The sequence below is a fragment of the Mobula hypostoma genome, chromosome 3, assembly GCF_963921235.1.
Source record: "Mobula hypostoma chromosome 3, sMobHyp1.1, whole genome shotgun sequence".
Taxonomy (NCBI): Eukaryota; Metazoa; Chordata; class Chondrichthyes; order Myliobatiformes; family Myliobatidae; genus Mobula; species Mobula hypostoma.
Genome location: NC_086099.1, coordinates 10993984 through 11021099, shown reverse-complemented (window position 1 = coordinate 11021099; position 27116 = coordinate 10993984). Strand labels below are relative to the sequence as shown.

At 42.0% G+C, this 27116-nt stretch overlaps 1 protein-coding gene across 15 annotated transcripts in view; it reads left to right on the top strand.

Annotated features, from left to right (window-relative positions):
• LOC134343853 (transcription factor 4-like) overlaps positions 1-27116 on the top strand; it is a 685533-nt gene that overhangs the window by 587954 nt on the left and 70463 nt on the right. For all 15 annotated transcript variants that reach the window (XM_063042647.1, XM_063042643.1, XM_063042646.1 and 12 more), the window contains 6 exons: positions 245-378; positions 9752-9884; positions 13824-13891; positions 20580-20658; positions 21960-22036; positions 24692-24895. In XM_063042647.1, coding sequence (XP_062898717.1) covers positions 245-378; positions 9752-9884; positions 13824-13891; positions 20580-20658; positions 21960-22036; positions 24692-24895 — 695 coding nt within the window. The remainder of the gene's footprint in view (positions 1-244; positions 379-9751; positions 9885-13823; positions 13892-20579; positions 20659-21959; positions 22037-24691; positions 24896-27116) is intronic.

Below are 27116 nucleotides of genomic sequence, written 5' to 3'. Positions count from 1 at the left end.
TTTGACCTTTCACTGCATAATTATGCTGCTGCACCAAATTATTACTTCTAACATAATTTAGCCAAGATCATCCTTTTATTTCCCCTGTTTGTTTTAAATCAAGAAGAAATCCACAGATGAAGACATCTTCTCACAGTTCTGAAATAACGGCTAGCCAGATAGTTGCAATCAAGTGATCGCTTGAAAATATTTTAGTGGGCTTTTATTTCTTAGGAGGAGTCACTGTGGCAATCTCTCTTCCTAGATGGGCATCACAACTCTGATCCGTGGAGTTCCTCTGGTGGAATGAATCAGCCCGGTTACGGAGGCATGCTGGTAAACTCCTCCCACGTTCCGCAGTCCAGCAGTTACTGCAGTCTGCATCCGCAGGATCGTTTGGTAAGTGAGGCCTCTTCTCGACTGGCAACCCGCCACTAATAGATTCAAGATTCAGATTTGTTTATTAGATGTACATCAAAACATACATTGAAATGCGTCCTTTGTGTCCAACCAACACAATCAAGGGTATACTGGGGGAAGTCCGCAAGTGCCATTTCACATTCCGGCGCCATCGTAGCGTGCCCACAGTGCTCGGTAGAGCAACACAGCAAGTAACAAAGCAACAACAGGAAAACGAGACCACCCACACACATCTACAGTCTTCTAACCCCAGGACAGGCCGTCTGCTTTGGCCTTCAGCCGCCAGCACACTCAAATTCAGACTTGGCGTCGCAGACATTAATATTCCTAAGCAGAAAAAAATTCTGCAGGCGCTGGAAGTCCAAAATAACACACACAAAATGCTGAAGGAACTTAGTAGGTCAGGGAGCGTCTATGGAAAGGAATAAAGAGTTCACATTTTAGGCCGAGACCTTTCATCAAGAACTGATGAACAGTGTTGGCCCAAAACATTGACTCTTTGTTCTTTCCGTAGTTGCTGCCTGACCTGTTGAGTTCTTCCAGTATTTTGTTACATGGACAAATTGCTGGCCCATAGCCATACAATTTGACATCTGGACCTACTTTCAAGGACTCTTAATCTCATGTTCTCGATATTTATTGCTTATTTATTTATTAATATCATTTTTCTCTTTTGTGTTTGCACATTGGTTGTTTGTCCTTTCTGTTGGATGCAGTCTATCATTGATTCAGTTGCATTTCATGGATTTCTGTATGCCAGCAAGAAAATAAATCTCAGGGTTGTATATGGTGAGATATATGTACTTACATATATGTATTTTGATAATAAGTTTACTTTGAACTTTGAACAAATACAACTTGCAAGTTTCCAGCTCTGTCAGCTGAGTTAATAAATTAGCTCTTTATAGAACAAGAAGCAATTTATTTGCACACATTGAAGACTTTTCATGTAACATACCCCCAACTTTTAGATCACATCAGTGACTGAAGTCCTTAGTGTGTTCTCATACAGAATGGAAGAGCCTTCATTCCCAATACAAACACTCCACATAGATAAGATTAAGATCAGAATAGCTTCATGTGTTACATGTACATTGAAACATCAAAACATATGGTGAAATGTGTCATTTGCATCAAAAACCAACACAGTCAAAGGATGTGCTGGGGGCCGCCTGCAAGAGTCGTCACACTTCCTGTACCAGTATTGCACGCCTGCAGCTTACTAATGCTAACCTGTACATTTGTTAGACTGTGGGAGGAAACTGGAGCATCCGGAGGAAACCCACGTGGTCATGAACATTGAAATTTCTTAACAGATAGCAGCAGGAATTGAACCTGGACAGCTGGCACTTTATGTGTGTGTGTATATATATATATCAAGACACAGAAGACGTCCTGGTCATCCACTGCACCTAGTCCCATCTCCAGCCGTCTAGACTCTGTCTTGCCACTGGACCCAGATGGGAATTGGGAAGAGAGAGTGAGACTGACGCTGCGCAACTCTCCCTCACTTAAATCCAAATCACACGCTAGTCTCGACACCATCATTATGGTGTTGAGGTCCTCATCGATGTCAGCGATGGACGAACAACATATATATATATATATATATATATATATATATATATATAGAGAGAGAGAGAGAGAGAGAGAGAGAGAGAGAGAGAGAGAGAGAGGGAGAGAGCGAGCGTGATCTGGGGTGCCTAAAACATTTGTACAGCACTATATTTGTCAAAGTGGAACAAAGAGCAAACTGGCAGGAGCAAGGGATTTTGGGAATGCTGTGGTTGGAGTACCACAGGAGGGGTGTGGGATAGGTGGCAGATGGTGCTGGTGCAGACACACCCAGCCCTGAGACACCAGGCAAGGTCATTTAATTCCAAATCATTGGTTCATTGATCATTACAGAATGTCTTTCTGCTGCGTCCCACTCCCTCCCCTTTTCCCAACCATGATTCCCCCCTCCCTGTCCCCCTTCCCACTCTCAATCCACAATAGAGACCCGTATCAGAATCAGGTTTATCGTCACTCACATATGTCAGGAAATTTGTTTTTTTTATACAGCAGCAGTACAGTGCAATACATAAAATTACTACAATACTGTGCAAAAGTCTTAGGCACCCTGGTACAGTATGTATATCTGCCTCAGACTTTTGACAGTACTGCATCCATGGGATTCTTTCACCAAAATTTATCTTCAATGGTTCCCCTGGCTTAAAGAAAGTTATATATGAATGGACACACATCTTGCATTTTTAAAACACAAGAAAATCTGCAGATGCTGGAAATCCAAAGCAACACACACAAATTACTGGTGGAACTCAGCAGGCAGGACAGCATCTATGGAAAAGTGTAAACTTCCCTGGATTGCAGTCGAGGTACATTCTAAACACATTTAAAACCCACACCTGTGATTACTAACCAGTTTCTGGATTTGACCCCTTGATTCTCATACTACTTTTCACACTAACGTGAATTTGCAGTATGCATCTTCACCCTTCACAAAAGTTACTCACTGAAAAAAGAATTCAAAAGTATATACAAGAAAATTTCAATGCTTTTCGTATATTTAACTGATTAAATAATGAAGATAAATATTTCGACAGATCCCAGGGAATATCTACTCACAGCCACTTACAACAATGTGCGTTCAATTAAAAATTGATCCAAAAGTTCTGTAAATTGTTATTTTTATTTCCTCTGCGCTTTTTTATAAATAATAGCTTAATTTATTTTTGCGTAAATCAAATGCAGCTCTTCACAGTAAGCCCACGGGCTTCTATCTGGGTGGGCTGGTTATCATGGAAAAAAGTGTTTTTAATCTCGGCTTTGTGCCTGGTGAGCACACTGTTTTAAAAACACACACACACACAAATGGAAGAGTGCAAACGAGAGGCCTGTTTGACTGAAGTACATTGATTTTCAGAGTTCTAAAAATAAAAGGCAAAACAACATGTTACTCCATTGTTATAACTAAAATGTGTAAAATGATTTTCTGTTTTTTTAAATGCACTGTCAAGATTACACACAAACATAATATCTATCTAAACATAATATCAGCATAATATTTACATATTTGAACATTGAAAAGCCTAGATAGACTGGATGTGGAGAAGATGTTTCCTATAGTGGGGGAGTCTAGGACCAGAGGGCACAGCCTCAGAATGGAGGAACTTCCATTTGGAACGGAGATGAGGAGAAATTTCTTTAGCCAGAGGGTGGTGAATCTGCAGAAGTCATTGCCACAGATGGCTATGAAGGCCAAGTTACTAAGTGTATTTAAGATATTGGTTGATAGGTTCTTGAATAGTCAGGGCGTCAAAAGTTACAGGGAGAAGGCTGGGGAGTGTGGTTGAGATGGATAATAAATCAGTGATGATAGAATGGCAAGCAGACTCAATGGATTGAATGGCCTAATTCTGCCCCAGTGCCTTATGGTCTTATGATACTGAGCATCAAGAGGAACAAACGTCACTAGTTTGGAAATCCAGGAGACATTGACAAATGCAGCACTGTGTAAAAGTCTTCGTGCCCTAGCTATATAGATGAGCCTAAGACTTTCACACAGTACTGTACAGTGTACCCCAATTGGTTGCATTCTTAGAAAACCGTATGTTTCACTGATTGCTTTTGCTGTCAACAAATAGTGCCATAGTGAGTGCGTGGTCTCCGGACAAGCAGATTCTGATGGTATCGTTGGCAGATAACAAAGGGTTGTTGTTTTAAATCACTAGAAATGGATATTGCATTTTTAGAAAAGGTATTGCAGTACAAAAATCAGCAGGGTGGCTTGGTAGCATAGTGCATCAATTTACAACACCAACCATCACCAGTTGGGGGACAATACCCGCTGCTGTCTGTAAGGAGTTTGTACATTTTGTTTCTGACCACATGGGCTTCCCTCTGGATGCTCCAGTTTCCTCCCACATTCCAAAGAAATATGGTTAGGGTTAGTGAGTTGTGGGCATGCTATGTTGATGCCAGAAGCAAAACTTGTGAGCTTGCTGATCGCATTTGACACCGACGACACACAGCCTCAGAACGTCCCTTTAGAACAGAGATGAGCAGGAATTTCTTCAGCCAGTGGGTAGTGAAACTGTGGAATTCATTGCCACAGATGGCTGTGGAGGCCAAGTCATTGGATAAGTTTGAAGCAGTGGCTGATAGGTTCTTGAATAGTCAGGGGTGACAAACGTTACCGGGAGAAGACAAGAGAACGAGCTTGATTGGGATAATACATCAGCCATGATAGAATGGCAAGCTGATTGAATGGGCCGAATGGCCTAATTTTGCTCCTATGTCTTATGGTCTTAATATGGTAGAGGTGCCAATTTTCAGGGTTTTACCAAGTCCTAGAGAATTTGGCTGTGCTGCTTTAGATAATATTTGTAATTCAGTTTGAATAGAAAGTTGAGTCACTGCTTTCAGTGCTCCGTACAATTACTGTTTTTTCAGTCTATACACAGATGTTAGACTAATCCATTGGCATCAACACTTGTTAATTTTCTTCTCAACTCATTTTAACCTTTTTTTATTGCTACTTTTTGCAGTGGAAAATAAATTGACACTAATGGGAGTTCACATGGATTTTTGCTCCAGGACATATTCAAAGAAATCTATCACTGTATTAATATCTGTAATAGAACATCGAACTGCAGAGCACAGGAACATGAACTTTGGCTCACAATGTCTACATCCTTCCATTTTCCTCACATTCATGTGCCTTAAAAGTCTCTAACATATCCACCTCACCACCACCCCAGGCACCCACCACTCTGTGTAAACAACTTGCTCCTCACATCTCCTTTGAAATTACCCCCTGTCACCTTAAAAACATGCCCTGTAGTATTAGACACTGGGAAAAAGATACTGTCTGTCTACTCTGTCTATGCTGCTCGTAATCTTATAAACCTCTATCAGATCTCCCCTCAGCCACCGCTGCTCCACAGAAAACAACCCAAGTTTGTCCAGCCTCTCATTATATAGCACATGCCTTCTAATCCAGACAACCTCCTTACGTAATCAATTATCCACACATTAATCATTACCCCTTAACCATCAGACTCTTGAACTAAAGGGGATAACTTCACTCACCCCACGACTGAAATGTTCCCATAACCTATGGACTCACTTTCAAGGACCCTTCATCTCATGTTCTGATATTTATAACTTTTTTTCTCTTTTATATTTGCACAATTTGTTGTCCTTTGTAGGTTGGTTGTTTGTCCATCCTGCTGCTGGTGGTCTGTCAGTGACTCTATTGTGTTTCTTGAATTTACAGTGTATGCCCATGAGAAAATGAATCTCAGGGTTGTATGTGGTGACATAAATGTACTTTGATAATAAGTTTAGTCTGAACTTCGAACATCCTAGTAACACAGGATGTTACTTCGCTTTACACTGATGACCCTCAGTAAAACGGTTTCAGCCCCACTGATAGTCTGAAATACCTCCAAATAATGTAAAATATTAAAAGGCAATATGTATATTCTATCCCACTTACTGTGGAACAGTAATGTGCTAGTGGGAGGATTGCTTCAAATAATATGAGTCATGTGAGCAGATGGGTGGTGTGGTGGAGATAACTTGGAACTTCGAACATCCTAGATAAAGGGATACAAAATTATGAGGGATCTAGATCGGGTAAATGCAAACAGGCTGTTTCCACTGAGGTTGGGTGGGACGACAACTGCATGTCATGGGTTAAGGGTGGAAGATGAAATGTTTAAGGGAACATGAGGGGAAACTTCTTTACTCAGGGTTGTGAGACTGTTGAATGAGCTGCCAGCGCAAGTGGCGTATGCGAGCTCAATTTCAACATTTAAGAAAAGCTTGGATAGGTACATAGATGGTTTGGGGTATGGAGGGCTGTGATCCGGGTGGAGGTTGATGGGACTAGGCAGTTTTAATGGTTCAGCATGGACTAGATGGGCTGAAGGGCCTGTTTCTGTGCTGTATTTTTCTGCAACTCTATGACTTAACACAGGATGTTATTTTGTTTCATACTAATGTTCCTTCTGCAGCATGTTTCCAGCCCCACTGACAGTCTGGAATAACTGCGAACGATGTGAGACATTACAAGGAACAAAGATATATACTGTCTCACCTTACTGGAGAGAGCTTTAAGTTCCTCGGGGTCAATATCACAAATGACCTGACTTGGTCCAACCAAGCAGAGTTCATTGCCAAGAAGGCCCACCAGCGCCTTTATGTCCTGAGAAAACTAAAGAAATTTGGCCTGTCCCCTAAAACCCTCACTAATTTTTATAGATGCACCATAGAAAGCATTCTTCTAGGGTGCATCACAACCTGGTATGGAAGTTGTCCTGTCCAAGACCGAAAAAAGCTACAGAAGATCGTGAACACGGCGCAGCACATCACACAAACCAATCTTCCATCCTTGGACTCACTTTACACCGCACGCTGTCAGAGCAGTGCTGCCAGGATAATCAAGGACACGACCCACCCAGCCAACAGACTTTTCGTCCCTCTTCCCTCTGGGAGAAGGTTCAGGATCTTGAAGACTCGTACGGCCAGATTTGTGAACAGCTTCTTTCCAACTGTGATAAGACTGCTGAATGGATCCCGATCTGGATCTGGGCCGAACCCTGCAAATATCCGGACCTGCCTCTCGGTTTTTTTTGCACTACCTTACTTCCCATTTTTCTGTTTTCTATTTATGATTTATAATTTAGATTTTTAATATTTACTAATTTTAACTACTTTTGATATCTTTAATATTTAATATTTGTAATCCAGGGAGTGTGAAGCGCAGAATCAAATATCGCTGTGAGGATTGTACGTTCTGGTACCAATTGTTTGGCGACAATAAAGTATAAAGTAATATGCCAGTGGGAGGATTGCTTCAGACAAGCTGAGTTATATAAAAAGGTTGAATGTGTTAGGACTTTATTCCATGGAGCATAGAAGAATAAGGGGAGATTTGATTAAGATATGTGTCTACCAAAGGAGGAGTAACACTCCCCTCCGCTAGCCTGCAGGTCACCCTTAGCCTGCCGATCAGGATCATGTGAAGCCATGGGAGCAGGTGGTGGATGGTCGGATGAACAGCTGGTACATATCACAACCCTGGTGGAAAAACTTTTTCACCCAGAGAGTGGTGGATATATGGAATGCTCTGCCCCAGAAGGTTGTGGAGGCCAAGTCTCTGGATGCTTTCAAGAAAGAGATGGATAGAGCACTTAAAGATAGTGGAATCAAAGGTTATGGGGATAAGGCAGGAACTGGATACTGATTGTGGATGATCAGCCATGATCACAGTGAATGGCGGTGCTGGCTCGAAGGGCCGAATGGCCTACTCCTGCACCTATTGTCTATTGTCTATTGGTTATGCGACCACCAACACCAGGCAGACAATCCCTAAAGAGTATTGATAATGGCTGGGGTCAGTTGTCTTGGAAAGACACTGGCCAAAAGAAAGCAATGGCAAACCATTTCTGCGGAAAAATTTGCCAAGAACGATCATGGTCAAGACCATGGTTGTCCACGTCATATGACATGGCACATGATGATGATGTATAAAAAAGTTCAATATGCATGTGATAAATAACACTAATCTTTAATCTTTATTGAACACCTCTCCGTGATAACTTTGATGATGCTCAGATCCCTGTGGCACTGAACTAAGCCAGAGGTTCCCAACTTTTTTTACGCCATGCACCCCTGCCATTAACCAAGGGGTCCATGGACCCCCGGGTGGAAACCCCTGAACTACCCCTATCTCAGTATCCTTTGAGCCATCAATAGGTTATTTAATGGATGTGTTCTGGACTCCCATAGTAAAGGGCATTCATGAAGATGCCAATATCTTCAGCTTATGTGTGTAATGTGCTTAAGATAATGCTCGACTTATATCTTAGGATTGTCATTCATATTTGATAAAGGATAAAAAGTTTAAAAATGACCTGAGTTATAGGGAAAAGATGAATGCTGTATGTTAGGCAACACACATAAAAGTTGCTGGTGAACGCAGCAGGCCAGGCAGCATCTCCAGGAAGAGGTGCAGTCGACGTTTCAGGCCGAGACCCTTCGTCAGGACTAACTGCAGGAAGAGTGTGTGTTGCTTGAATTTCCAGCATCTGCAGAATTCCTGTTGTTTACTGTATGTTAGGACTTTATTCTCTGGAGCATAGAAGAATGAGGGAAGCTTTTATAGAGCTGTACAAAAGTTTGAGATTTAGAGATAAGGTGCCTGTTAGGATAGTGGTTAGTGCAATGCTGTTACAGCTTGGGGCATCGGAGTCCAGAGTTCAATCCCAGTACTGTCCATAAGAAAGTTCATACGTTCTTTCCGTGTGGGTGTGGGTTTCCTTTGGTTGCCCTAGTTTCCTCCCACAGTCCAAAGATGTACTGACTAGTGGATTTATGAGTCATTGTAAATTGTCCTGTGATTAGGCTAGGCTAGTCCAGTGGGCTGCTGGGCACGTGGCCAAGTGGTTAAGGCATTGGACTAGTGATCTGAAGGTCATGAGTTCAAGCCCCAGACAAGGCAGCATGTTGTGCCTTTGAGCAAGGCACTTAATCACACATTGCTCTGCGACGACACCAGTGCCAAGCTCTATCGACCCTTGCCCTTCCCTTGGACAACATTGGTGTCATGGAGAGGGAAGACTTGCAGCATGGGCAACTGCCGGTCTTCCATACAACCTTGCCCAGGCCTGCGCCCTGGAGAGCAAAGACTTTCCAGGCGCAGATCCATGGTCTCGCAGACTAACGGATGCCTTAAAAAAAATATCGGTGGGCTGCTGGGTGGCATGGGTTGGAAGGGCCTGTTCCATGCTGTATCTCTAAATAAATTAATATAAATAAAGATAGGGTAAATGCAAGCAAGTTTTTTTTTCCACTGAGATTGGGTAAACCTAGAGTTAGAGGTCATAGGTTAAGGGTAAAAGGCAAAATAATTAAGGAGAACTCCTTCACTCAGAGGGTGGTGCGAGAGTGGAACGAGCTGCCAGTGGAAGTGGTGGGTGTGGGTTTGATTACCAAAAACATGAGGGGACAATGGTTTTTTTGTTTACTCGGCAAGTTAAGATCAACAATAAAGTGGTGGCAGTTTCAGTAATAATTTTCAGGAAGGAAATTGTATATCCACTTTAGAGATGATGGGCAATGGAGTAAAGAACCTGGAGTAGAACAAGAGGTCATGGGTTAAGGGTGAAAGGTGAAGTTTAAAAGGCTCTGATCGGTTAGTATTTTCCTAAAATACACACGTTGAATGGTGCAATGTACCTATAACATACACACATATATAAAGTGATACTTGAAAACGAGATGGTACTGAATGTAGAACAGAAATGTAAATTAATCATTTGTTCTTCATTTATTCCCACAGAACTACCCATCACACTCCTCAACGGACATCAATGCCAGTCTCCCACCGATGTCCAGTTTCCACCGCAGTGGCACAAATCACTATGGTGCCTCATCCTGCACACCTCCGGCCAATGGAACAGACAATATCATGGGTGAGTACAGAGGGGAAGAGTATATTGCATCTTTCGGAACTCCAGGGAGCCAGTCAGTAATTTGGAGGAAGGGCATTAACTGATGTTATTAGGACATAGAGCGTAGAACAGTACAGCACAAGAACAGGCTCTTCGGCCCACAATATTGTGCTGAACCAATTAAATTAGTAATCACATGGCTAACTAATCTCTTCTGCCTACACAATATCCATATCTTTCCGTTTTCCTCACATCCATAAGACCATAAGACACAGGAGTGGAGTTAGGCCATTCAGTCCAACGAGTCTGCTCTGCCATTCCATCACGGCTGACTTACTATCCCTCTGAATTCCATTCTCGTGCCTTCTCCCCGTAAACTTCAACGTCCTGACTAACCAAGAACCTGTCCACCTTTGTTTTAAATATACTCAAAGCCTTAGCTTCTACAGCCATTTGTGGCATTGAATGCCACAGATTCACTATGCCTATCTAAACAGAACTCGCTATTGTATCTGCCTCTACCACCACCCCAGGCAGTGCATTCCAGTCACCCACCGCTCTCTGTGTAAAAAAACTTGCCCCTCACACCTCCTTTAAAATTGTCCCCTATCACCTTAAATGCATGCCCTCTGGTATTCGACATATCAACCCCGTGAGAAATGATACTGATTGTCTACTCTATCCATACCTCATTGTTGAAGTGAACAACTTTGCTGATCGCAATTCATAACTTTTCATTATTACTTTTAGGTAGTTTGATGAATACTGAGTGGTTTCTACCCCAGTTGACTCACGCTAACCAAAATATTTCACTGGGAAAAAGCAGTATGTGAATTGGTCACATGGGTGTAATTGGGCAGTGTGGGCTCATTGGGCCAGAAGGACATGTTTCTGTGCTCTATCTCCAAATAAATAATTAAAAGCTAATTAATTTATTACACTGGGACAAAGCAATACATGATTCACCTAAGCAACACACACAAAATGTTGAAGGAACTCAGCAGGTAAGCCAGCATCCATGGAAATGAGTAAACATGCACATTTGGTCAGATAACTAGCCGCCTTTTATATTGTACTATCTTAAGAATTCAATTAACATAATAGTACGAGTTGTTAAAATATAACATAATTAACTTTTCTAATGGATATGAAATCCAGAATGGGATTGCAAAGTTTTTTTGTCCATCCTCTGTGGCTCCAAAGTAGTATCCCATTTAGTGCAAGATAAGACAGCACAGGCTGTCGGAGTTTGGAGTCCTGTTCCAGTGCTGCCTGTAAGGAACTTGTGCATTCTCCCTGTGACCCAAGAGTTTCTTCCCACAGTCCAAAGACTATGGTTAGTAAGTTAATTGGTCATTGTAAATTGTTCTGTGATTAGGCTCAGGTTAGATCAGTGGATTACTAGAACACGCGGCTTACTGGGCCGGAAGGGCCTGTTCCACACTGTCTCTAAATGAAAATAAATAAGGAAAGTTGCTGCTTTTGTTAGTTGAATATGGACTATCAGTCATGAAGACGAAAAATATTCTGGTGGATTTCAACACTGTAATGTTCAAGCCATAAGCATTGGCTACATTTAGGAGATTTTTAATTCTTGGGTAATGTCTGAAGGCAAAACTTTGGCTCGTGTAAGACTGTGTAAGCATTATTATTAATAAAAGTACACTGTCTTCATAAGAAGGAGTGTGGGAAAGATTTTTTGCTGTAGAAAGCTGTAGTGTTACAGACTTCATGACAAATATCATCACCTCACTCTGACAGACTATGGTACCACTGTGACAAGAGTGACACAGGCTGCTCTCTCTCCAGAGAATTAAATTGCCCAAACACATTTTCACTCAGACAAGTCCCCAAACATTTTAAACCTCTTTCATTAAAGTGACACATAAAAAATTTACATTTTCATTTGCCTATCCATGCTGGGGAAATCCAAAAGAATTCTGCTTGTGTTGTCCATGCATCTTGCTTTCACTTCAAATATTTATTATTATTACCTATAATCCTGTTTACTTCAGCTTATCCTTGTTGTGAAATGGTTCATGCTTCATAAATGAAGTAATTTTCCTTTACACTCTTTTCCTGAGCATCAGTCTTTGATTGCTTACACAGAGGATATAGTCCTTACATTAAAGTGCTATTTTTATATTTTTTAGATTTTCTCTTAGTCTGCCACACTTCAGCTTGAGTTGTCCCAGAATTCTAACTTTTGTAACTCTGATTCAGATTTCCAGAAATAAGTGCCCTGAATCAGGTCCACTGATACGTTAGCTTTACCCTTGTTCTCCATAGAAGCCATCAGTTATAATCCTACTCTCTTGTTTGCTTACCATACAAACCCATTTTCCCCCCAAGCAGCTTTCCACTTCCCTTTGTAGAAGAACTTCTTGCCTCTGATCTGTTTTCAAAGTTCCAACTGATCATCTGTTGTAAATAGGTACACCGGGAACTGTTTCCCGCTTTGTCCTCTTTGTGACTGACATGTAACCTTCACAAGAGTGCCTGTCTTTCCTCAAACTTTTATTTTCTGAATTAAACACGCTGAGACCTATCCTCATTCTGTCTGCCCAGCTTTGAACACTAAATTAGACAGAAGGCAGCAGCTGTTTCCAAGCACTGGTATTTTATAACATATATAATAATAAGAACAAGTTTATTTATAGAGTACTTTTCGTAGAGATGATGCCATTCCAAGCACTTTACAATGGGATAAAAGTGCAAACATGAAAAAAGACAAAAAGACATTATTTAAAAGCAAGGTTAAATAAATAGGTTTTGAACTGATATTTAAAGTATCAACTGAGTCTGCATCATTTAGGTATTGACATCCATAGTTTACGAGCGTAGTTCAAAACAAGCTGACCTGCTGGTTATCTTTTGAGGGAGATTGTTTAATTGGTATATTCCAAATTCCATTAGAATAGGAAAAAGGCTTTCAGAAGGGCAAGTCTGGGAGAATTGCTAAGTTTACCTGGTATGGAAATACGAAAGCTCTTGGAATGGAAATGCCTACTAAGATTACTGGAGACAGCACAGTCCATCTCAAGTAAAGCCCTCCCTATCATTGAGCAAATTTATATGGCGCACTGTTGCTGGAAAGCATCATCAGGGACCCCCACCATCCAGGCCATGCTCTCTTCTCACTGCTGCCATCAGGAAGGAGGTACAGGAGACTCAGGACTCTCACCACCAGGTTCAGGAACAGTTATTGCCCCTCAACCATCATGATCTTGAACCAGAGGGGATAACTTCACTCACCCCAACTCTGAACTATTCCCACAACCTATAGATACACTTTCAGTGACTCTTCATTTCATGTTCTCAATATTTATTGCTTATTTAATTATTATTTTTGGTCTTTTAAAACCTTTTTTATTTGTACAGTTTGTTGCCTTTTGCATACTGGTTGTCTTGCTATATACGGTCTTTCATTGATCCTATTGCGTTTTGTATATTTGCTATGAGTGGCTGCAAGAAAATGAGTCTCCAGGTAGTATATGGTGACATTTATACCTTGATAATAAATTTACCTTCAATTGTAAAATATACGAAGTTTGAATTTTATATAAGTTTGAAATTCATCATCAATTCATTTCTCTCTTCATTGTCGTCCATCTATCTCAAAGTCAGCCTGCTAACATTATAGATCAAAGTACACAATATCACCCGCAGTATGCCACAAACGTATTGAATGTAAAGATGGAACATTTTTCAACAGGAAGTAACTATTATGTTTTGTAAGCTCAAAACGTTAAACAAACTCAGATGAAGACAGGAATCCGGGAATACATGTGTAACGTCGTCTTTAAGTGAGGTGTGCAGGTGACATACCCAGAATGGATTATTTAATCGAACAAGAATACTTAAACTATCTATCTTTTATATATATATACACACACACAGGCAGATATACTGACTGAAATATGAAATACACAATAGTAATGTTATTTTCCTCTCTCCTAGTGAGCAGAGCAGGAGCATCATCTGGCAGCTCGCAGACTGGTGATGCACTGGGCAAGGCACTTGCATCAGTAAGTGAAGAGACTGTTGTTCACTTTTCTAAATGGCTTGAGGCTGGGAGCAGTAGATGGGGAAGGTTGCCAGTAGGACCACGAGACATAGGAGCAGAATTATACCATTCGGCCCATCGAGTCTGCTCTACCATTCCATCATGGCTGATTTAATATCCTTCTCAACCCCATTCTCCTGCTTTCTACCCATAACCTTTGACACTCATTAATCATAAAACTATCAACCTCTTCTTTAAATATACCCAATGACTTATGCACTTTGGCAGAAAAAATAAACGGGCAGACTATTATTTAAATGGGGAAAGAATTCAAAGTTTTGAGATGCAACGGGACTTGGGAGTCCTCGTACAGGATTCCCTTAAAGTTAACCTCCAGGTTGAGTCGGTAGTGAAGAAGGCGAATGCAATGTTGGCATTCATTTCTAGAGGAATAGAGTATAGGAGCAGGGATGTGATGTTGAGGCTCTATAAGGCGCTGGTGAGACCTCACTTGGAGTACTGTGGGCAGTTTTGGTCTCCTTATTTAAGAAAGGATGTGCTGACGTTGGAGAGGGTACAGAGAAGATTCACTAGAACGATTCTGGGAATGAGAGGGTTAACATATGAGGAACGTTTGTCCGCTCTTGGATTGTATTCCTTGGAGTTTAGAAGAATGAGGGGAGACCTCATAGAAACATTTCGAATGTTAAAAGGCATGGACAGAGTGGATGTGGCAAAGTTGTTTCCCATGATGGGGGAGTCTAGTACGAGAGGGCATGACTTCAGGATTGAAGGGCGCCCTTTCAGAACAGAAATGCGAAAAAATTTTTTTAGTCAGAGGGTGGTGAATCTATGGAATTTGTTGCCACGGGCAGCAGTGGAGGCCAAGTCATTGGGTGTCTTTAAAGCAGAGATTGATAGGTATCTGAGTAGCCAGGGCATCAAAGGTTATGGTGAGAAGGCGGGGCAGTGGGACTAATAGGATAAAATGGATCAGCTCATGATAAAATGGTGGAGCAGACTCGATGGGCCGAATGGCCTACTTCTGCTCCTTTGTCTTATGGTCTTATGGACTTGGCCTCCATGGCTACCTATGGCAATGAATTCTGTAGATTTGCTACCCTCTGGCTAAAGAAATTCCTTCTCATCTCTGTTCAAAAGGGACGTCCTTCCATTCTGAGGCAGTGCCCTCTGGTCTAGACACCCCCACTTAGCAAACATCCTCTCTATGTCCTGACTATCTAGTCCTTTCAATATTCAATGGGTTTTACTGAAATCCCCCCCACTTTCCCCATCATTCTTTTAAATTCCAGTGAGGATAGACCCAGAGCCATCAAATGCTCTGCATACATTAACCCTTTCATTTCCGGGATAATTCTCGTGAACGTCCTCTGGACTCTCTTCAATGCCAGCACATCCATAAATAAGGGGCCCAAAACTACTCACAATACTCTAAGTGCAGTCTGACCAGTGTCTTATAAAGCCTCAGTATTACACCCTTGCGTGTATATTCTGCTTCTCTTGAAACAAATGCTTTAGAGGCAGTGGTACAAATTTTGAGATTGGGGCCCTCCGCTGGTCATGTCAATCATGGATGTTGTGTCTAGCTCTCTATGTTATATGCAAGTCAGGGCAGTACAATATGGAGACCAAGCTGTTGCACATGCAGCAGGCTCTCCTGTTCCACACAGTTGATGAACCCAAAGGTACGGCAGAGACTGACATAGTTTGGCACTAGCAGCGTTGCAGGAGTTAAAATTTGGCACTGAACTCAACATAGGACTGCCTTAGAGACTCCAGCTCTGAAATTTTCCCATGAGTGGGTATAACCACAAGGCAGCAGAAGTTTGAGATCAGAGTTCTCCTTCTAGATGAGATGCCAGCCATGGCTGATGAACCCCATCTGCCCAGTGTGATTGGTGCTAAGATGCCAGTAACTCATGTTTGTCCTTTCTCCTGTCAGTAGAAACAGAACTTAGTAGCTAAAGCACATGTGAAGGCCGGGAGCTCGACTTGGTTGTCGGAGGCTGTTTGATCCACAGGAGCATTTAATAGTTAGTGGGAGCTTATCCCATTAACTCCCCCGGCTATGACAGCCTTAAGGAATCTGTACAAATCTAGTAATCATGTAAAAGTGGAACCACAAAACACTTACAAATATTTAATAGAACCATACCAAACAGGGTATCTGCATTTGGATTACTTATTAATTTATTTTTTGTAACTAATAGTACTTTTTTATCTTGCACTGTACCTCTGCCACATAACAACAGATTTCCCTACGTATGTTGGTGATAAAACACCTAATTCTGATTCTGATAAATGATTACTTGTGGGTGTAACATATTTAATACAAACTTCTTGGCTGTCTGACTGGATTTTGTATTTAATTTTTTAATGTTATTATCTGCTCTAAGGATAGCTCCAGAAACTCCTTGGCACAATGCTGTTATTATATTTACATAGAGTAAAACTCCCAATAATTTGGCCCACCTCAGGATTTAAAGAGATGCCAAACTTGCAGTCAGATATTACTCCTCCTATCCATATCCCAACACGTTTTTAATCTATCTTTATTACGTGTAACACAGTGTTCTATTACAATCCAGAATCAGAATTAGGTTTAATATCACGGGCATATGTCATAAAGTTTGTTGTTTTGTGGCAGCAGTACATTGAAATTCATAATAAAAAACACTGTAAATGACAATAAGAAGTTTACATTAACGTAGAACATAGATAGAACATAGAATAGTACAGCACAGTACAGGCCCTTCGGCCCACAATTTTGTGCCGACCCTCAAACCCTGCCTCCCATATAAGCCCCCACCTTAGATTCTTCCATATACCTGTCTAGTAGTCTCTTAAAATTAAACTAAGTAGTGCAAAAATAAAGAAGAAGAAATAGTGAGGTAGTATTCGTGGGTTTATAGTCCATTCAGAAACCTGATGGCGGAGAGGAAGAAACTGTTCCCAAAATGTTGAGTTTGTGTCTTCTGGCTCGTGTACCTCTCTGTGTTGGTAGCAATGAGAAGAGGGCATGTCTTGGGTGATGCGGATCCTTAATAATAGATGCTGTCTTCTTGAGACATCATATTTTGAAGATATACTTGATGCTGGGGCAGGGCTAGTGCCCATGATGGAAGCCGGCTGAGTTTGCAACTTTCCCCTGCTTTTTATGATCCTGTGTGATGGCCCGTCCATACCAGAGTGCGATGTAATCAGTTAGATTGATCTCCATGGTACACCTGTAGCAATTTCCATCTGTCTTTGGTGACATATCAGGTCTTCTCAAACAAACTCCTTTGTAATGACATAGGATCAGAAAGTGTAGAGTCTCTATGGGTTGAGTTAAGGAGTAGCAAGGGTAAAAGGACCCTAATGGCAGTTGTATACAGGCCTCCAAACAGCAGCCGGGATGTGGATTACAAATTACAGCAGGAGATAGAAAAGGCATGTCAGAAGGACAATGTCATGATAGTCGTTGGGGATTTTAACATGGAAGTGGATTGGGAAAACCAGGTCAGTACTGGACCTCAAGAGAGAGAATTTGTAGAATGTCTAAGGGATGACTTTTTAGAACAGCTTGTTGCTGAGCCCGCTAGGGGATTGGCTGTGCTGGATTGGATGTTGTGCAATGATCCGGAAGAGATAAGAGAGCTTACGGTTAAGGGACCTTTAGGGAACAGTGATCACGATATGATCGAGTTCACTTTGAAATTTGAGAAAGAGAAATTAAATTCCAATGTGTGAGTATTTCAGTGGAATAAAGGAAATTACAATGGCATGAGAGGGGAACTGGCTGAAGTCGACTGGAAAGGGACATTTGCAGGAAGGACAGCAGAGCAGCAATGGCTGGAGTTTCTGCGAAAAATGAGGGAAGTGCAAGACAGATATATTCCAAGTAAGAAGAAATTTTCGAATGGAAGTAGGACTGACATGGCTGACAAGTGAAGTCAGAGCCAAAGTAAAAGCAAAAGAGAGGGCATACAAGGAAGCCAAAGCCGGTGGGAAGTTAGAGGATTGGGAAGCTTTTAAAAACTTTCAGAAGGAAACTAAGAAGGTCATTAGGAAGGAAAAGATGTATTTTGAAAGGAAGCTGGCGGCTGAGAAGCTTTTTTAAGTATACAGAGCTGACAGTAGATATAGGACCGATAGAAAATGACGCTGGAGATATTGTAATGAGAGACGCAGAGATGGCAGAGGAACTGAATGCGTCTTCACAGTGGAAGACACCTGCAGTAGACTGGACATTCAAGAGTGTCAGGGAAGTGAAGTATGTGCAGTGAAAATTACGAATGAGAAGGTGCTCAGGAAACTTAAACTCTGAGGGTGGATAAATCTCCTGAACCTGATGGAATGCACCCTTGGGTTCTGAAGGAAGTAGCTGGAGAGATTGCGGAGGGGGAGGCATTAACAATGATCTTTCAAGAATTGATAGATTCTGGCATTGTACCGGATGACTGGAAAATTGCAAATGTGACTCCGCTATTTAAGAGGCAGCAGAAAGGAAACTGTAGACCTGTTTTAGAAAGGATATACTGACATTGGGGAGGGTTCAGAGAAGATTCACAAGAATAATTCCGGGAGTGAAAGGGTTACCGTATGAGGAACGTCTGGCAGCTCTTGGGCTGTATTCCCTGGAGTTCAGGAGAATGAGGGGGGATCTCATAGAAACATTCCAAATGCTAAAAGGCCTGAACAGATTAGATCTGGCAAAGTTATTTGCCATGGTAGGGTAGTCCAGGACAAGAGGGTACTACTTCAGGATTGAAGGACATTCATTTGGAACAGAGATGTGGAGAAATTACATTAATCAGTGGGTGATAAATCTGTGGAATTTGTTGCCACGAGCAGCTGTGGAGACCAAGTCATTGAGTGCATTTAAGACAAAGATAGATAGGTTCTTGATTAGCCAGGGCATCAAAGGGTATGGGGAGAAGGCAGGGGAGTGGGGATGACTGGAAGAATTGGATCAGCCCATGATTGAATGGTGGAGCAGGCTTGATGGGCTGAATGGCCTACTTCTGCTCCTATATCTTATGGTCTAATGGTCTTAATTGGATCTCTATGTTGGTTCCAGGATACATCTTCAGGGATGTTGACACCTAGGAACTTGAAACTGCTCTCCTTTTCCACTGCTGATCCCCTGATGAGGAATAGTGTGTGTCACATTTCCCAGTGAGCCCAGTAAATTGGTCCTTGGGAGTGAATTGGAAGGAGGCCTGGGATCTGGGACCCAAGCAAGTTGGAAGGAAGTCTGAGAAACTGGGCCTCAGTGAGTTGGAATAGAATAGAGACGAGGGCCCTGATTGAATTGGGAGTTTGTTCATTGTATGCCATGTCATGTAACATAGGCAATCATGGTCTTTCCATGTTTCCATGACCACGATTGTTCTTGGCAAATTTTTCTGCAGAAATGATTCGCCATTGCCTTTTTCTGGGCCATTATCAATACTCTTCAGAGATTGTCTGCCTGGTGTCACTACCTGCTTCCATGGCTTCAGGTGACTCTGACTGGTGGGGGGGGGCGGGGGCGCTAAGCAACGGCTTCACCTGGCCCAAGGCTGGCCTGCAGGCTAGAGGAAGGAAGGAGCGCCTTAAACTTCCTTTGCTAGAGACATATCTGCACCCCACCATCCAGAAAGTAGGAACCAAAAAGCTGCAATAGTTCAGGACAGAGCTGGAAAATCAGTGCATGGATTCCACACTCCATTGATGGATGGAAAAGGGAACATTCAGCTATGGTGGAGCATCTTCAGCATCGAGAACATCTTCAAACAGTGACGCCTCAGAAAGGCGGCATGCATCATTAAGGCATGACCCCATCACCAGGACATGCCCTCTTCTCGTTGCTACCATCAGGGATGAGGTACAGGAGCTTGTATTGTACTGTGCTGATGCTGCAAAACAGCACATTGCACATTTGTCAGTGATATTAAACATGATTCTGATTCTGATTCTGACTGTACCATTGGAGGAGTTACAGGAGCCTGAAGACCGACACTCAGCATTTTAGGAACAGCTTCCTCCCCTCTGCCATCAGATTTCTGAATGGACAATGAACCCATGTACACTACCTCACCATTGTTTTCTTTTTTTCTCTCTCTGTTTTTGCACTGCTTATTAAATTTAATTTTATATGAATATATTTATTATTGTAATTTTTTATTTTTATTATTATGTATTGCAATGTAATGCTGCCGTAAATCAACAAATTTGACGACATATACCAGTGATATTAAACCTGATTCTGAACATAGAACACAGAACAATAGAGCACTTTAGAGGCCCTTTGACCCACAATAGCATACTAACCATCTGCACGGCTGTGCATAAGAGAGTAAGAGATCTTTCCCTCTGCTTCTCACACCCACTTCCCACCATCCTTACTGCAAGTTGCTCTCTTTGTGATCCATACCAAATCCATTTTTCAGACTTCATATCATAAACTGCACTGGGATTAAAAAAAAACTTGCATTTTTGCATCTTTCACACTTGGGAAAAGTACCGCTAAACAGCTGAAAATTTGCATGAAATGCAAAATCTCAACATTAGAACAAATGGACCCACAGTTTATATAGTGTTGATGACAAATAATCAGTATAGTTCGAAAAGAACAGCCTCCCTGCATTGTCATTGTATACCACTGTACGTACACTGTGATAATCTCTTCTGTTAATGAAACAATTTCTGGTTTTGTTTTATAGATCTACTCACCAGACCACACTAACACCAGTTTCCCTTCCAATCCATCAACGCCTGTTGGATCTCCGCCAACTCTCACAGGTAAAATAGTCCACCCTCCTTACAGACAAGGCGACCATATGTTTTGAGTACTGGAGATACTTAATGAAGTGGAAACTAGTTGTATTTATTTTTGTTAGTGGTCTTCTGCTGCTGTAGCCCATCCACATCAATGTATTGTGCATTCGGAGATGCCCTTCTGTACACCACTGTTGTAACACGTGGTTATTTTTGTTACTGTCAGTTTAAACCAGTCTGGCCATACCCCTCTGATCTCTCTCATTAACGAGGCGTTTTCACCCACAGAGCTCACTGGATGTCCTTTTGTTTTTCTCACCGTTCTCTGTAAACTCTAGAGATTGTTGTGTGTGAAGATTCCAGAAGATCAGCAGTTTCAAAGATCCTCAAACCACCCCATCTGGCACCAACAATCATTCTATGGTGAAAGTCACTTAGATCACATTTATTCCCCATTCTGTAGTTTTTTCTGAACAACTGAACCTCTTGACCATGCCTGCGTGCTTTTATGCATTGAGTTGCTGCCACATGATTAGCTGATTAGACATTTACCTTAACAAGCAGGTGTACAGAGGCCATTAGGTGCAGAACATTGCAGCACAGTACTAGCCATTTTGACCTTGATGTTCGGTTGACCTCTCAACCTACTAACATCATTCTAACACTTCCCTCCTAGATAACACTTCACTTTTCTGTCATCCATGTGCCCAGTTAAGAGTCCCTAATGTATCTGCCCCTACCACTACCTGATGGTGTGAGTCCTTGACGATAGATGCTGCATTACTGCAACAGCGCTCCATGTAGATGTGCTCAATGACAGGGAGGTCTTTACACAAGATGGACTGGGCCATTTCCACTACTTTTTGTTGGATTTTCCGTTCTAGATTATTGTATCATCAGGTGCACCTCTGTCAAATCCAAAGAGAAAGGAGGATGAGAGGTGACTTGCTAGTGATGTAAAAGCCCTAGCTCATTCAGCCTGTCCTCACAGGACATGCAGTCCAATTCTGACAGCATCCCCGTGAATCTCCTCTGCACCTTTTCTAAAGCTTCCACGTCATTCCTATAATGAGGCATCTCGAACTGAACACAATATTCCAAATGTGGTCTAACTAGGGGTTTATAGAGCTGCAACATTACCTCCCCACTCTTTAACTCAGTCGTCTCAACTAATGAAGGCCAAATCATAAACACCAGAGATCTTGCAAATCCAACACACCATGTGCCTTATTAACAACCTTATCTACTATTGGTCTGTTGAGTTATTTCCCCTCTTTTGTTTTCATCTCGCACACCGAATTTTTAATTCTGTTATCTACTTTTAGCAGGTACCTCTGTGTGGTCTAGAAATGGAGGCCAGGGTCCATCCTCTCCTAATTACGAAGGCCCACTTCACTCTTTGGTAGGTCTATGAATGAAAGAAATTGTCTAATGTTCAACCAAAAGATTGTTGGACTCACTAATCCATTCACATATTTGATCTGGTAGTGTCTAGAAAAGTCTTTTCATGGGATAAGTAAATCTGTGCTTTGCTCTTTCATACCTCTGTGGTTGGTTGCCTGCCATGTCCAACATCGACAGGAGACCTGTGCAGGAGAGTTTTTAAATTGGAAAAGCCATCACACTGAGACAGTTCCGCTCTCATGACCTTGGAAGTCTGGATCCTGGGGTCCGAGTAGTTGTCACAAGCTGAGGTCTTCCTTGATTGCAGTGGAGGACCATGATTTCTTCTCTGCCTTGTCATGCCTTTTGCTCTCCATGGAACGTTGCAGAACCACCTTCATGACCGTTGGATCTCCCTGTTCATCTCATCCATCTAGTCCGATAGGGCTGACTTCCCATGCTAGGACAGGCATGTCCCTGTCTCGCCGAGGTTTGAGGCCCGCCAGCTACCTTCACCTGATTTAGCCCGCCTGTCGAAGGGGTGTACAGGAGTATGGCCGCTGTCACATGCAAACAGCTACTTGGAGCCACAGGTGAGAGGTGATTGTCCGGTGGGGACCGAAGGTGAGTGAGAGGCCCTGGAATGGACACAACAACCCCCTTCTCTAAAAGTGCTGCCCCTTCCTGGACACCCTATACACCCCCATACTCCACCAAATTAAGGTAAATCTTTAGAAAATGTTGTCTGTTTGAGGTGCAATATCATGACATTTTTGAAGTATTAGCTGAATGCAATATGACTGAGGAACAGCTGATTTCAGTGCGATCCAAGTATCAGAATACTGAAGGTGTTTTTATTTATAAAACAGTAGAGATTCTGCAGATGCTGGAAATCCAGAGCAACACAAACAAATTCTGGAGGAACTCAGCAGGTCAGGCAGCATCTATGGTGGGGAATAAACAGTCGACATTTCGGGCCGAGACCCTTTATTGGGACTGGAAATACACTTTCATATTTAAGCAGTGAGCCGGTAGCCTAGTGCCAGCTGTAAGATCAGGGTCCCACAGTCTGTAAGGAGATTGCACATTCTCCCTGTGACTGTGTGCGTCTTCTCCAGGTGCTCCGGTTTCCTCCCACAATCCATACTTAGTGAGTTATGGGCATGCTGTATTGGCACCAGAAGCATGGTGAAACTTGCGGGCTGCTCGTCGTGATCCTCACTAATTTGATTTCATGCATTTCACTGTGTGTTTTGATATACATGTGACAAATAAAGTTAATCTTTAATCAACAGATGCTCATAGTGGACTTTCCCCCCTCATTCATCTGCCCAATTTGCGAGTGCTTGAGACATGCATCGGATGGCAGCTTTTCAGGTTGTATTGGCTGACTTAGTGTTCTGATTGGCAATTAGCAAAGGAATGTTTCCACTGAGAAGCCTATCAGATCTGATGTGTAATATCTTTAAAGGTATTAAAGTTCAAAGTAAATTCTAATATTCAATGTAAATTTATTCTGAAGGAAGTAGGTATATGTCACCATATACTGCTCAGAAATTCATTTTCTTGCAGACATTCACAGTATTACAGATGAGTACATTAATCAGTGAAAAACCACAAAGATTGACAAACAACCACTGTGCCAAAGAAAACAAACTGTGCAAATATAAATAGATAGATAGAAAGAAAGAAGACGAGTTGTAGAGTCCTTGAAAGTGAGACCATAGATGACAGAGAAATCCGGGTGAATTGTGCAGAGAGGTGTCTGCACCAACTCCCTGTGGGGCAGGACTTTGACAGGAAACGGGTGCAGACAAGGCATGCATGAAGTGATTCGATCGGAGATCTCCACATAAAATGAAGAAAACAGTGGGTCAGATTTCCAGATAAAAATCTTTGTTTATTTAGAGATACTGCACAGTAACAAGGCCCTTCTGCCCCAGCAAGCCCAGACCGCCCAAATACACCCATGTGACCAATTACCCTAATAACCCAAGTGCCTTTGGAAAGTGGGAGGAAACAGGAGCGCCCAGAGGAGATCCATGCAGTCAGAGGAAAAACGTACAAACCCTTTACAGACAGCAGCCACAATTGAACCCATGTCACAGTCATGGTTAGAATTAGGTAAAGGTATGCTCCCGTGCTACCCACATATAATATTTGTCTATGATCAGTAGGAACTGCATATGTTCCATTTACACACATAAGAGATTTTACAGATGCTGGGAATAGAGTCACAGAACACTAGAGCACAGAAACAGGCCCTTCAGCCCATCTATTTGGTACTAACCTGTTTTCCTGCGCCGCGCCATTTCCCAATTCCAATTCAAATGTGGGAGAGATGGTGTTTATAAAATGACAGAGTCAAATTTCTAGACAAATATTTTTCTTTAATTAATATTAACTAATTATGTTACATTTATTGACTTATGAACATCAGTCCTGCTGAAGCTTCTTAGCCTAAAATATTGACTGTGTATTTCCATCCATAGATACTGCCTGACCTGTTTAGCTCCTCCAGCATTTTGTGTGTGTTGTTGTACATTACATTTATGATCAGCCCTGACAAGTTTAAAGTATTATTAAGCTTTAAAAGAACCATAAATCTCAATCAGTGAAATAACTGAGAATATTTATGTGGCTTTTGATTACAGATTTTTAATTTTTTTTTTAGCAAACCCGGATTGAAGACCGCCTGGAGAGATTAGACGATGCCATACACGTCCTGCGGAACCACGCCGTGGGACCGTCGACAGCCATGCCCAGTAGCCATAGCGATTTGCAGAATTTAATAGGAGCGTCACACAATGGACCAATGGGTGGCTTGGGATCAGGATATGGGACAGGTCTGCTGTCAACCAACAGACATTCTTTAATGGTGAGCATCTATGTGAACACCTGCCTGAAAGTTATCCGTCTACAAATGCTAATACATTGCATGTACTCAGCGGCTTTTAATTTGGTAGTTAAACATAGATGTGTAAATACCATTTATCTTACCTTTCCATTTAATATATTTCATAAATACTTCACATAATTTTCTATAGAGGTTTTGGAGTTTGAAGTAATTTATTTGGAAGCATTTGCAACAATCAGCTTGATTTTCCTTTTGAGAATATACAGCAGCTTGGACAGGCTTTGAGTATTGATAGTAATGTTTAGGGTGTAGCCACAGTCAATGTCCTGCGTGTTTTACAAGAACAAGTGTTTTTTTGTGCGGGGAAAAAAGATTAGTGTAATCTGATATCAAAGATCTGTTATTTCTCCTGACAAAGTCGAAGGCCCGGTGTCTATGTGTCCGCATGCACTGGAGGCCGGAGGCCAAAAAAGACGGCCTGTCCTGGGGTTAGAGGACTGTGATGTGTGTGGGTGGGTGGTTGGGAGGGAGGAAAGGGGTTTGTTTTGCTGTTGTTGTTTGGTGTGCTCTGCCTTGTTCTGCTGAGCATTGTTGGTATGCTATGTTGGCGCTGGGATGTGTAGCAACGCTTTTGGGCTGCCCCCAGCACACACTTGTATTGGTTGTTAACACAAACGATGCATTTCGCTCTATGTTTCAATGTAACAGTGATAAATCAACTTGGATCTTGATCTTGAGGTGGTTGAACTGTGTAGGCATCACAGTGAAGCCACTGTGGTTGAGACTTAATAAAAGAAAACAATTTTCAATGGCTTTCTGATCAGCCCAGAACAGGAGTTTTATTTGCCAGTGTCTAGTCCACAAAACTGCATTTTACTGAGTATCCATGAGGTAATTATGGTAATTATGGGAGGAAACTCTTGCATTCCATGAGGAGGACGTACAAACTCCTTACAGAGGACCCTGGGATTGAACTCCGAAATCCAACGCCCCAAGCTGTATTAGCATCACATTAATAGCTATGCTACGGTGCACGCTTCTCGTATCCTTCCCAACTGTGAAGTATTCCCTGTGGACAGATGATATGTTTATTTGCTTGCCATACATCATTCTCCTGCTCTAACTTTAATCCTGAGGGAATGCCAACCATTGTACCCAATTTCTAGAAGCAAGCGTTTTGTATAGAAGCTTTGAAGTCAGGAAAATGCCTGACAGCACCTGCCACAGCACTCCCAGTGGACATCTGCACCTTGAAATAATCAAGAAAAACACTTCAATATCTAACAGTGTTCCTCTAACAACTAACCTGCAAGTGCTTGGTGAGGCTTGTAAATATCAAGGGGGTCCTTCTTCCTGTTGAACTTGCAATTCATCGTGAGGTGTTATGAGGAGATGGCTTAAGAAACAAGGTCCATAAGGATAGCATTGCTGTAAGTTATAGCTCTACCTCTTGACTGACACAGTAATCTGTTTCCTTCAGGTACCTGTGTTTTAACACCCTCACCAAAATATTTTAGCCTTTATACTTTATACTTTATTGTCGCCAAACAATTGATACTAGAGCGTACAATCATCACAGCGATATTTGATTCTGCTCTTCATGCTCCCTGGAGTAAAAATCGATAGTAAATATTAAAAATTTAATTTATAAATCATAAATAGAAAACGGAAAGTAAGGTAGTGCAAAAATACCGAGAGGCAGGTCCAGATATTTGGAGGGTATGGCCCAGATTCGGGTCAGGATCTGTTCAGCAATCTTACCACAGTTGGAAAGAAGCTGTTCCCAAATCTGGCCATACGAATCTTCAAGCTCCTGAGCCTTCTCCCGGAGGGAAGAGGGATGAAAAGTGTGTTGGCTAGGTAGGTCATGTCCTTGATTATCCTGGCAGCACTGCTCCGACAGCGTGCGGTGTAAAGTGAGTCCAAGGATGGAAGATTGGTTTGTGTGATGTGCTGGGCTGTGTTCACGATCTTCTGCAGCTTCTTCCGGTCTTGGACAGGACAACTTCCATACCAGGTTGTGATGCACCCCAGAAGAATGCTTTCTACGGTGCATCTATAAAAATTAGTGAGGATTTTAGGGGACAGGCCAAATTTCCTTAGCTTTCTCGGGAAGTAAAGGAAATTTGAAAGCTTTTAAAAGACTAAAAGAATTTGACAAGAAAATGCTTTTGACCACTTCAAGTTGATTGCCAAAAAATGTTGTAGTTTCACCATGTCTGTTGTTTGTAATCATGAGAAG